General features: G+C 54.1%; 4 protein-coding genes; 2 read left to right on the top strand and 2 right to left on the bottom strand.

Annotated features, from left to right (window-relative positions):
- Positions 1-511: 511 nt before the first annotated feature.
- RCC_07963 (related to PHD finger domain protein) lies at positions 512-1,892 on the bottom strand (the record flags this gene model as incomplete). XM_023773215.1 has 2 exons in its annotated part: positions 512-1,719; positions 1,838-1,892. The coding sequence occupies 2 exons, from the start codon at positions 1,890-1,892 to the stop codon at positions 512-514; spliced, it is 1,263 nt and encodes a 420-aa protein (XP_023628983.1).
- Positions 1,893-2,311: 419 nt separating this feature from the next.
- RCC_07962 (related to histone deacetylase phd1) lies at positions 2,312-3,925 on the top strand (the record flags this gene model as incomplete). Its single annotated transcript, XM_023773214.1, has 1 exon — positions 2,312-3,925. One exon carries the CDS (start codon positions 2,312-2,314, stop codon positions 3,923-3,925), a length of 1,614 nt encoding a protein of 537 aa, XP_023628982.1.
- Positions 3,926-5,070: 1,145 nt separating this feature from the next.
- Positions 5,071-8,542, top strand: RCC_07961 (probable HMG-CoA reductase; the record flags this gene model as incomplete). XM_023773213.1 has 3 exons in its annotated part: positions 5,071-7,757; positions 7,808-8,000; positions 8,054-8,542. The coding sequence occupies 3 exons, from the start codon at positions 5,071-5,073 to the stop codon at positions 8,540-8,542; spliced, it is 3,369 nt and encodes a 1,122-aa protein (XP_023628981.1).
- A 460-nt stretch (positions 8,543-9,002) lies between these two features.
- On the bottom strand, positions 9,003-11,069 carry RCC_07960 (related to histone deacetylase RpdA; the record flags this gene model as incomplete). XM_023773212.1 has 2 exons in its annotated part: positions 9,003-10,477; positions 10,547-11,069. The coding sequence occupies 2 exons, from the start codon at positions 11,067-11,069 to the stop codon at positions 9,003-9,005; spliced, it is 1,998 nt and encodes a 665-aa protein (XP_023628980.1).
- Positions 11,070-12,020: the final 951 nt, after the last annotated feature.

Here is a 12,020-nt window from a genome sequence, read left to right as displayed (position 1 = left end):
AGATTATTCTAAACTAACCTTGTGGTGGTCTGATATCACATTAGTACGTTGAGCGCCACCGGACGGCCGAGATCATCTTGGCATTTTGAGGCTGAAGACGAATACAGTATGTGTGCTAAAGGTTTTGTGAGTACTATCCGCAGAATCAGAAGTATCAATATCGAGTCCATGCCTTGGTAATGGAAATGCTTGGTCAGAACTTGCCGCTGCCTGACGCTACAAATGAACTTGCCTTCGATGGAAGAGAGGCCCAATGTTCCCAATACTTTCTGCCTATAAGCAGCCAAATGACGGGAAATGTAGAACATTACTGATGCTGTTACTTGACGCAAACCGACAGGCGTTGAGGGGAAGCTTGGTAACGAACACACCCCTCGAAGACTCCCATCAAAGCAGAAGTGCCAAGAATTCGAACGCTTCGACTTCCTCGCAACTCCTCTCCATCGCCCGTAATCATGTTTGGTTTGCGAACGCTTCGCTGAAAACAACGCCCAACAACGCACTCGCTAGATCAATCCTTGCTAATACGGAGCTTGTTGCGCGGCAGGTTCCGACAAACAGGGCAGAGCCATTCGCCCTTGGGTTCTTCCGTCACACCGACGCACTTGTAGTGAAACCATTGATATTGACACTCGTCGTTATCGCAGCCGACCATATCGCCGTATGACACCTTGTGGCAGAGACAGTAGATAGTCTCGTCGTCGTTTTCATCGGCCTCACCACTGCCATCGAGCTGTGTAGTTCCCATGGCCGAGGAAGGAGACACAGACCCATCATCGTCAGAGCCGGATAGCGATGCGTTTGTGGAAGGAGTCGTGGTGCGATCACGAGCAAGCTGGCGTCGGCGATCGGATGAGGATTTCTTGCTTGGACGGTTAGATCGGCTGGATCCGCCCTTTTTGTGCGAGTTGGAGGGTGGCGGCTTGCGCGCAGGATTCGCAGACTGGGAGAGCGGTCCTTTCTTCTGCCCCGATGCAGCCGGTCGAGCTGGCTGTACGCTACCGGCACGAGAGTGAGATGCGGTGGGGACCGGCGTTCCTGCTTTGGGTGTTCCAGGTCCCAGTGAAGATTGGCGAAGCCCGGATGAGGTAGCAGGTGCCATGGAAGCAAGTGACGATCCGGCAAGACGACGGCGCTTGGGATCAGAACTGCTTTCACGAGACGAGCGCGGAGCAGACGCTGCAATAGCACCGGCGGCCGGAGAGCTGCGGTTTGCTGCTGGATTGAGGCGCATCTGGGCGACGTTTGGAATGCTCCCCGTGCTGACAATGTTGCCGCTAACAGCTTGGAGTGGGAGAGCAGTGTTGATGCCGGGAGCTGGAGTATTGGCACCTGTACGAGGCTGATTGAATGAAGGCGGAGCCTCCCAATCAGCTGGGAACTCGCCTTTGACGGTAAGTGCATTGATGCCGCTGTCGAGCTTCTTCGTTACACGGTCAATGAGAATCTGCGCGCGTTGCGCGAGACCACATTTTGCTTCTTGCAGAATCTCGCACTTGTCGAAACACTCCCTGATGGTCTTGCTGAATGCTTCATCCTTCGGGTTGCGAACATGACCACCGTTCATTCGAGTCCATTTCTGGAGTTGGCCCTCCCGCTTCTCAATTTCCGACTTGAATTGGGCAATTTGCATATCCTTTGCTTGAATCTCCTCCATAATGTGGTGAATCTCGGCGGGGATGTTGGCGACTTCATGGATCAAGTCAGTAATCTCATCCTCTGTACCTTAGAGAGCGAAGACGCGTTCCTCGTCTCTGTCCACTGCAGTGTTGTGACAGGGTAGAGATACAAGAAGAGAGAGTAAGCAATACTATCGCGAGATGGTGTGTTTACTCACCATCGTGTGTGAAAGCTTCTAGCACAGCGGCCGCATCTTCCGGTTGAGCAGTCATACTGCCAAGCAAGTTCGGAGGAAACGCGCGTGCTTTCGACTTCCGGGATACAATGCAATCTACAAATCAGTTGCGCGGTATCGCGGGGTAGTTCAATGACGACCCAAGGACAGCGAATGAGATGCACCAATCTGTGTGATGGAAAGTGGGACGATCAACGGGTGATTGATGAATGTTGTCGACGTCCTGTTGGGCGCGCTCGCAAACGTGATGTCGAAACGGATCGTCCCCGCCGATCTTGCAGCCCTACCCACGATGCTAGYKYKKWTYTAAYSGWACGGCKMCCWCCRRRRTCYACACATGCCGGTCGTTTTGACATCTCAAAGGAACAGCAAATAGCAAGCGCATTCGTCTGAGATACTTCTGGCACGACAGGAAATGATGCCAGGATGTCTGAAGCGTACAATCCTCGACAAAACATGCACGCACAAATAGTTCAGCCGTGGGATGCGCCCTCGCCTCGCTCAAGATCATACACTCCACCTTCAAGCTCCCGGAACGGGAATGGAAACGGCCATCAGAATGGACTCGACACTTCTTGCGGCCACGAGATTCAGACTCCGGCCACTCCGCCGATAACAGCCGAGGATGAGAAGCTATGGCGCGACCAGGAACTAAATGCCAAGATCATGCAGCAGGTCGAGCAGAATGGCATTACACGCCCCAAAGGCCATACAGTGTCATTCCATTATTCCAGCAGAGTGGAGGATATGCATTTTGGTCGCACTCATCCAATGAAGCCCTGGCGACTCAGTCTAACCAAGCATCTCGTCCTCGGCTACGGACTACAATACTCCATGGACACCTACGAAGCAGTGTCCGCTGGCAAAGACGAAGTATGTCAATTCCACGACCCCGAATACGTGGAGTTTCTGAGCAAAGTATCACCGGGAACATTCGATTCTCTGTGTCAACTCCCTCAGTTCTCTCGCGCTATTCCTACAAAACATGAAGGCGACTCGGTGGAGTTGGGACCATTCAACCTGTCTACCAGCCCGGGAGCGGATTGTCCCGTTTTCGACGGCATGTCGCAGTACCTGTTCCTCTACACAGGCGCAACATTGGCCGCCACTCACAAACTGACGACTGGCCAATCTGACATTGCCATAAACTGGAGCGGAGGTCTCCACCACGCCCACAAAGCTGAAGCATCGGGTTTCTGCTACATCAATGACATTGTGCTCAGTATTCTAGACATGCTCAGAATCTATCCTCGAGTCTTGTACATTGACATTGATGTGCATCATGGAGATGGCGTGGAAGAAGCGTTCCAGCGCCAGGCGCGAGTCATGACCTTGTCGTTCCATCGCTACGGAACGTACGATGATACGGGCCACAAATTCTTCCCGGGAACAGGAGACAWTGAAGATATTGGTCTCAAGGGCACAACTGGCGAGCATTTTGCATTGAACGTGCCCATCAACAGTGGAATCGACGACAGACAATACAAGTATCTCTTCGAGGAGGTGACAGGCCGGACGATAGACGCCTTCAAGCCAAGTGCAATCGTACTTCAATGCGGCGCAGACAGTCTTGGCGGTGACAGACTTGGCCAATTCAACATCAACATCCGCGCGCATGGAGAGTGCGTGTCTTTTGTCAAACGGCAAGGCATACCCTTGCTAATACTAGGGGGCGGAGGCTACACGGCCAGAAATGTTGCCCGCGCATGGTGCCACGAAACAGCACTGGCCACCAATAATGTTCTTCCAGAGTCCATCCCAATGGACATTGTTCCGCGACCAGAGGCGTTCATGGGGAGGGCACATGGAGATGGGAAGATGTATCCCGCCTTTGACAGATTGCACAAGAACGAGTGCAAAGACTATGAACTGGAGGAAAAGGTCAAGAGATTGGATGCCGAGCTGAGATATGTCAGAAATTCGCCATGGGTCAAGATGGAGCAGCTGCCTTCCATGAACCAGATGCAGGAGATAATGGACCACGTGGATGAGGATATGAAGAGCATGAATTTAGACCCTGAACGAAGAAAGAAGGAAAGGAATCCCGGTGGCAGAGGCGAATTGCGATGATCATTGGTGGAAGAGTGGGATGTATGTGTCGGGTCAAGCGAATGAGCCAAGCGAATGAGCATGAGGTACAGCGAAGCCACCAAGTCGGCGACATACGTGGTTGGTTGTTGCCAAGTTCGAGCAAGCGATGAGCGATCCATGGCACAGGCACAGACATGTCAAGTACGGAATCGCTGCAAGCTTCAGCCACACTTGCTGTCTCAACCGCTGATGGGAGGTCGCCACTCTGTACCTTGGTGGAAAGAGCTGGCGTTCCTCGCAGCTTCTTCCAGCTCCTAGCGGTCTGGAGGATATAATTTCACTGGCCTGTGTGGCACAAGTAGATTTCGTAATCGTGTGTTGTTCGCGGCAAAAGAACCAGCCGCAAAACTCGTACGATAGATCTGGGCAGTTATCGCGTGCGCCACCCGCACTGCGCGTCTCGTCTAGATTGAGTTGCCGAATTCGAGATGCTGCAGGGCACTCGCATGCATGATGTCGTGCTGCTCTACAACGAATTTAATTGTGGCTGTCACCGTGAACACTCGTCTGCTCACTTTCTTATTATTATTACACGTTCCCTCAATTGTCCTACGACTTGTTATACCCACTCGTCGAACCTAGATAACACGCGGCCATCGCAATTCCTAAAGTGGAGCTTGGTGACCTTGAATTGAGTTTAGTTTGGTGGAAGTCCGACTTGCGCACCAATCAGACGAGGACAGCGCGGTCTGGGAGCGGAAAATTGTCGGCGGTGTGAAGAAACAGGGGACCAGAGAAGGCGGTATCGACAGGTCGATAAGGATTGAATATTTGTCTTGAAGGATTGACCTCAACTGTTTCTTTGTGTTCGTCGAGGAGGATATCGTCTTACGATTGTTCCAGAGCTTCGACCACCGATCGGCAAAGGAACTTGGATTTTCGGAAACTTGATTGACGAACAGGGGCCCAAATTCCGAACTTGGGTGAGAGACGACGCGAACCCGAAAATATTCTACGGAGAACTGGAGGAAAGGAAGAGGAAGACGAAGAGCCGCCATTGGGAAGGAGGGATGCACTTTCGTGACTGCCTGACTTAGTCCACCTTCACGCCATTGCCTCTGGGCGATTGTACCTACGCATCCTCTCCTACCGACCTCCGTTCACCCCAACCCGCCGCCGCCGCCATGCTGGGTTCCTCGCTCATTCCCACGCGCTGGCGACGCAACCACGACATCACCGCCGATCCGCCCGCTCCTGGCTATTACAACACCCTCGTCACGCCTCGTTTGCAGYACATTTCGCTCAAAGCCTGCACACACCCAATCCGCACCATCTGCTTGGTGGCTGTGCTGGGATCCGTCTTCTACGTCAATCTTCTCGAGACGGGCTTCTTCGTGCCCAATGCTGCGAGGGATGGCGCGAACAGAGTCGATTTCGCCGCATTGTCTGCAGGAAGCCGCAAGCTACATCTTGGTCCAGAGACGGCGTGGAAATGGCAGGTGGAGGAGAATGGCGGGAAACAGCAAGGTGCAGAGGATATTACTTTGATCACACTAGATTTCTTGGAATCTGGAAACAACTCGCCCAACGTTGCACCGCAGAAGTTGGTCTTGCCAAAGGGTAGTGCGGCCGAGCTTGTGCCCTCGAGTGCCAACATTCTCTCCCCAATCTCCAGCGACACCACCCTGGCCTTCTCCGTTCCATTCGCCGAGACCGCGCAGTTTTTGGAGAGCGTCAAGGAAATTCCMGACACTGCGGAGATAGCCACACCTGAAGATGTCGACGACACACCGGAGAGGAAGCTTTGGCTGATGAAGTCGGCCAAGCAGCCCAATGCCTCTCAGGGTTGGTTGGAATGGGCGCAGAACTCATGGTCAGCCTTTCTCGATCTGATCAGGAACGCCGAGACTCTCGATATTATCATCATGTCTTTGGGATATCTGTCCATGTACTTGACCTTCATCTCGCTCTTCCTCAGCATGCGACGCATGGGCTCCAACTTCTGGCTGGGAACTACCACCCTCTTCTCCTCGGCATTTGCTTTCCTTTTCGGTCTGTTGGTCACAATGAAGTTGGGCGTGCCCGAGAATGTGGTCCTCCTTTCCGAAGGGGTGCCATTTATGGTCGTGGCTGTAGGCTTCGAGAAGCCAATCATGCTCACTCAGGCTGTCCTGTCCGCCGCCGTGCAAGCCAAGAACGGCAATTCTATTCAAACTGCCGTTCAAACTGCTGWACGCGAGCGTGGTTTCGAGATTGTCCGCGACTATGCCATTGAGATTGCCATCCTTTGCGCTGGTGCTGCGTCTGGAATCCAAGGTGGTTTGAGGCAGTTCTGCTTCCTTGCAGCTTGGACACTCTTCTTTGACTGCATTCTTCTCTTCACCTTTTACACATCAATTCTCACCATCAAGCTGGAAGTCAACCGCATCAAACGTCATGTCTCCCTGCGCAAAGCGCTGGAAGAAGATGGCGTGAGCCGTCGTGTGGCCGAGACTGTTGCATCAAGCAACGACTGGCCGAATGGCGAGAGCGTTACTCAGAGTGGGGAGAACAGCATCTTCGGAAAGAAGGCGAGAAGCAGCAGCGTTCCTCGCTTCAAGGTTTTGATGGTGACTGGGTTCATCATGATCAATGTGCTCAATCTTTGCTCCATGCCATTCCGTGGGACAAGGAACAACTCACCTGTAACAACCGCCGGCCTCAGCAGTGTTGTGACGCAGCCTCCCATGGACCCCTTCAAGGTGGCCGGGAATGGCCTGGATTACCTGTTCGCTCAGGCGAAGAGCAACAACCAGCCATTGACTGTGACTGTCTTCAACCCGATCAAGTACGAGCTGCAGTACCCTTCAGTACACTACTCTCCTCCTCAGCAGACGGAATGGTCACTTTTCGAAGGCGACTACCAGAGCGGCCTCTTCTCATCCTTTCTGGGCGGGAGGATGGTGGAGAGCTTATTGAAGAGCTTTGATGATCCAGCGCTCGGCAAATGGGTCGTCATCGCACTTGCGCTCAGTCTGGTTCTCAACGGCTATCTGTTCAATGCCGCGAGATGGAGCATCAAGGAATCCGAAGAAGACAGCAAGACAAACGGTCACGCCATTCCCCCGGTTGTCGCGGTGGAGCCCGAGAAGCCTCTGCCAATGCCTGATCTCGAGCCAGCTGCCCTTGACGGATCTCGGGTCCGCACTGTCGAAGAGGTCTCCGCTCTCCTCGCGGCGAAGAAGGCTCCTCTCCTCAACGACACCGAGCTCATCGACTTGGCACTCCGTGGTAAGATCCCGGGGTACGCATTGGAGAAGACGCTCGAAGACAAGACTCGCGCGGTCAAGATTCGCCGCGCAGTCATCTCCCGCACTCCTGGTACGAGGGAGCTTACCGGGAAGCTGGAGAACTCAAAGCTTCCTTATGAACACTTCGATTACGATCGTGTGCACGGCGCTTGCTGTGAGAACGTGGTCGGCTACCTTCCACTTCCACTCGGTGTCGCTGGCCCTCTCACTATTGACGGTAAAAGCTATTTTCTCCCCATGGCCACCACAGAAGGTGTCCTTGTTGCCAGCACATCTCGGGGTTGCAAAGCTATTAATTCTGGCGGTGGAGCTATCACAGTTCTCACAGCAGATGGCATGACCCGAGGACCTTGCATTGGATTTGAGACACTCGCTCGAGCAGCCGCAGCCAAACTATGGATCGACTCCGATGAAGGATCAGGCATGTTGAGGAAAGCATTCAACTCGACCTCGAGATTTGCAAGATTGCAGACGCTCAAGGCTAGCATTGCAGGCACATATGTGTATGTGCGATTCAAGACGACTACTGGAGATGCCATGGGAATGAACATGATCAGCAAGGGAGTCGAGGAGGCCTTGAGGTGAGTAAAGAGCATACGATTTTCGCAGCTAGAACTGACGCCCGATACAGAGTCATGCGCGCTGAAGGTGGATTCTCCGACATGGCCATCATCTCCGTCAGCGGCAACTTCTGCACAGACAAGAAGTCCGCAGCGATCAACTGGAYTGATGGCCGAGGTAAGTCCGTTGTCGCAGAAGCTATTATTCCAGGAGATGTAGTCCGCAGCGTATTGAAGAGCGACGTCGATGCGCTTGTGGAGTTGGTAAGTTGAACAACACTGTCAGACTTGGAGGGAGTCATGCTGACATTGAGTAGAACATCTCCAAGAACCTCATTGGCTCCGCCATGGCTGGCAGCATCGGTGGTTTCAATGCTCACGCCGCCAACATTGTCGCAGCAATCTACCTCGCAACCGGCCAAGATCCCGCACAAGTCGTCGAATCAAGCAGTTGTATCACCGTCATGAAGAACTTGAACGGTAATCTTCAAATCACCGTCAGCATGCCTTGCATCGAAGTGGGTACGATTGGTGGTGGAACGGTTCTAGAACCTCAAGCCGCCATGCTGGATCTACTGGGCGTGAGAGGACCGCATCCGACTACGCCCGGAGCGAATTCGCAGCAGTTGGCGAAGATTATCGCGGCGGGTGTCCTCGCGGGAGAGCTGAGTCTGTGTTCTGCGCTGGCGGCGGGACATTTGGTTAAGGCGCATATGAGCCATAATCGCAGCGCGGCGCCTAGCGTTGTGGCTAGTCGGGCTGGGAGCCCGGTTAGGCATAAAGGGTTGGAGATGACGAAAAGGTAGATTTTCTCGAGCGAATGGGGATGAGCTTTTCGTTTGGTGGATGAGGATGGAGAGAGGCCAAGTGTATATTGATGAGGCGAGTGTAGATATAGACGCCGACCTATCTACATTTTCCCCAAAGCTTTCCCACCATCTTAGTTGCAGAGGAAAGAGAGGGAGTGGTGTGTATGCCTCCAAAGTCTGCAAGCACAAGACGTTTGTATCGAGGCATAGACCCGGCCTTGAATGACAGTCAGTCCCACTTGATATTCAATGGTGGGCAGTGGAAGAAAGATTTCTCATCAGCATATTCGCCTCTCACCACCATAAAATAAGTAGATAGCAAGCACATTATTTTGCACTTGCAGACACCCGACAGACGACCAAAGATACAACGCCACCCACGCCCACGCTAATTCCTCAATTCCATCCCGCCCCTTTCGCCGTCCACCTACCTGGATCGCCATCCCATCGCTCAAGACTAGACAGCCGGTCCGCCACCAACGTTATGACCGCCACCCATCATCTCAGTCGCTGCTTCGCCTTCCACATTCACCAGATCCCTCTCCCTCTCACCCTCTGCTCGGGCTTCTTCTTTCTTGGCGACTTCGGATTCTTCTGGCGCTGCGTCGCCCATTTCTGTATCTTCACCATTCTCATTTGCRGCAGAGGTTGGTGCGGCAGCAGCCGCTGTTGCGGCGGCGGGAGAGCGAGGAGGAGTGTTGATGCCCGCGGCGGTCGTGTCCACATCAAGATCCATGTCGTCGTTTCCAGATGCAGCAGTCTGTGGCGCAGCTTCATCCTCAGCTTTGGGGTCGACGGTGGAGGACGCAGCGAGGGTGTTAGCATCGCCTGGGCTTTTAACCTTGACCTCCACGTCCCCTTCCACCGCATCGGCCGTACCATCCATGCCAACGTCCTCTTGATCTGCATCTCCGTTCAGACTTCTTGAATCGTCATCAGCAGGTGTGTTGGCTCCACTTTGATCATTCGGCGCATGCGGGTTGATGTGATCCATGATTCCCCTCCGTCGCGGTTGCCCAGGCTGCCGTCTCACACCATTGGCAGTCGCAATTTCTTCATCATCACTCTCTTCAAACTCATCATCTCTTTCAACTTTGGCATCCCACATCCGTGAGGTATATCTCCGATCCTTTGAACTCTCGGCATCGGCGTCCTCGTCATCCAAACGGWCTTCTTGCTCTTCGAATGTTTCCGGCTCGCCCTCGGGACCGGCGTTGTTCATCCCCAGAGGCTCTCTCGGAACGTCCTGCATCTGCACACTCGGCGCATGCTGTGTGGTTCGCTTGAGGTTCTCCAGGACTTGATTCTTGATCTTCTCCAAGTACTCGGGGGAGTTTGCATTGTCCATGTTACTCGGCTTCACGTCAAGCTCGAAGTCAGGAGAGTAGTACTCATAATAATCGGTGAAGGGGAGATCAGGTCCCATCTCCACGCCTACCAGCTGACCGGTCTCGAAAGCCCAAGTACGGGCGACGTTGCGCATGGTGTAGCCTCCTCCGCCGAGGATGAGGGTGGGCAGGCCAAAGGACTTGACAAAGTTGACGCAATTGGCGTGGCCTCGCATGCTCAAGTTGAAGCATCCCAAGCGGTCTCCCGAAAGAGAATCTCCACCACATTGCAGCACTACTGCAGTCGGTTTGTAGTATTCCATGACCCAGCCGATGGTAGGCTCGAAGATGCCCTTGTAGGATTGGTCGTTGATGCCATCGCGGAGAGGGAAGTTCACGGCGTAGTTCTTGCCAGCGCCCACTCCAATGTCTCGCAGTTCTCCCGTGCCAGGGAAGTATTCGCCGTATTTGTGGAAGGAGACGGTCATGACGCGGTCGGTGGAGTAAAAGGCTTCTTCCACGCCGTCGCCGTGGTGGACATCAATGTCAATGTAGAGGACGCGGGGATGGAAGCGGAGGAGCTCGAGGATTCCGAGGACAATGTCTGCAGTATCGCCATGTCAGCACGAACCCAGGGATGGAGGGGGGAAGAAGGAGAGAATGTGGGACGCACCATTGATGTAGCAGAACCCACTGGCTTCACTCTTCTTCGCATGATGCAGTCCGCCCGCCCAGTTGACCGCGACATCACATTTCCCGCGGTTCAGTCTCGCCGCACCCTCCATGCTGCCGCCCGCGCTGATGCCACAAAACTCAAACAGGCCATCAAAAACGGGACAATCATCACCCACATTGTACCTCGACTGCTCCTTGGAGTAGGCGTCCATGTTGTCCGGCGTCACCTTTTGCAGGAAATCGACGTACTCATCCGTGTGGAACTGGGTCATTTCGTACTTGCTGGCGGGTTTGGCGCGGTAGATTTCCAGCTTCTTGTACAAGCCATAGTTCATGATCAGGGAATGCGCCATGCGGATTCGGTGGGGTTTCATGGGATGGCCAGCATTGTAAGCATAGTTTCCCACGTCGGAATCGTAGAAGTAGGCGACCTTCTTGGGCTGGGAGGAGACAGCATTGGTGCCGGTGCCCGGCGCATCGAGCTCGGTGTAGCCACCGGTTCCGGGAGGCATGTTGACCATGGTGGATGATGTTGGAACAGAAAGTTATTGAACCCAGGTCAGGTGCATAGTCGAGCTTTGGGGGAGAAGTGGCTGGATCACGGGGGGTTGTTGTTTCAAGCGTGCTGCACACGGAGAGGTGGTCTTTGAAGGTGGTGGATGGAGTTGAACCTCTGCAAGCCAAGCTGGAACATAGATTGGAAGCAATGCGCATCCATGGCCGATGACCGGCTTTCTTCATCTCTCTCGGCGCCAAAAGTCGTGGGGCGGGCGGTGAATTAAGTCCGAGCTCCTCCGCATCATCAGCTGAAGCTCCGCGTTCGCCTGTCCAATACCTCACATTCACGACCCATCTCCTCCTCCACTGTCACCTCCACCACCTTCCGACAGCGAAACACCGTCGACATCCATCTACACCCCATCGTCCTCCTCAGGACATCCCCCGCGCACGACCCACGCGCACGACACGAGTACAGCTCCTCGTATTCAACACCACACATCACATCACCATGGACCGGTTATCGAGAATGTTGGCTGCGGCCCAGGGCATGAGCGGCGGAGGCGGCGGACAGGCACAGGTAAGCACTGATAACAGCATTTCCCCCTTCCCAATCCCCAGCACCGTGACGTGATGAGATGCGATGCGATGCGAGCAATCTACCTGGGCAATGGACTGGAGTCGAGTCGAGGATGATGGAAGTGCTGGCTCTCTTGGTAGCGGGCATCAGAGAGAAGGATGGTCCAGCTGGAGCAAGGAAGGAGAGGAAGCGGTMGCGCGATCCAGTTCGAGAGCGTTGAGGTGCAGCGGAGTGGCAAAGGCCGTGCCGGCGATGAAAAGCAACACCCGCAGGTTTATGGAGGGAGGGGAGAGGCGATGGACCGATGAGAGGCGATGGCTGTCTCTGCCACCGAGTCTTCATGCCTGTGCGGCTTTGGGCACTGGGAGCAAGATCCGCCGAGCTCTCTTCTTGA

Source organism: Ramularia collo-cygni (assembly GCF_900074925.1).
Source record: "Ramularia collo-cygni strain URUG2 genome assembly, contig: RCC_scaffold13, whole genome shotgun sequence".
Lineage (NCBI taxonomy): Eukaryota > Fungi > Ascomycota > Dothideomycetes > Mycosphaerellales > Mycosphaerellaceae > Ramularia > Ramularia collo-cygni.
The sequence above is the reverse complement of the archived record's forward strand: the minus strand, read 5'-3'. Positions and strand labels throughout refer to the sequence as shown.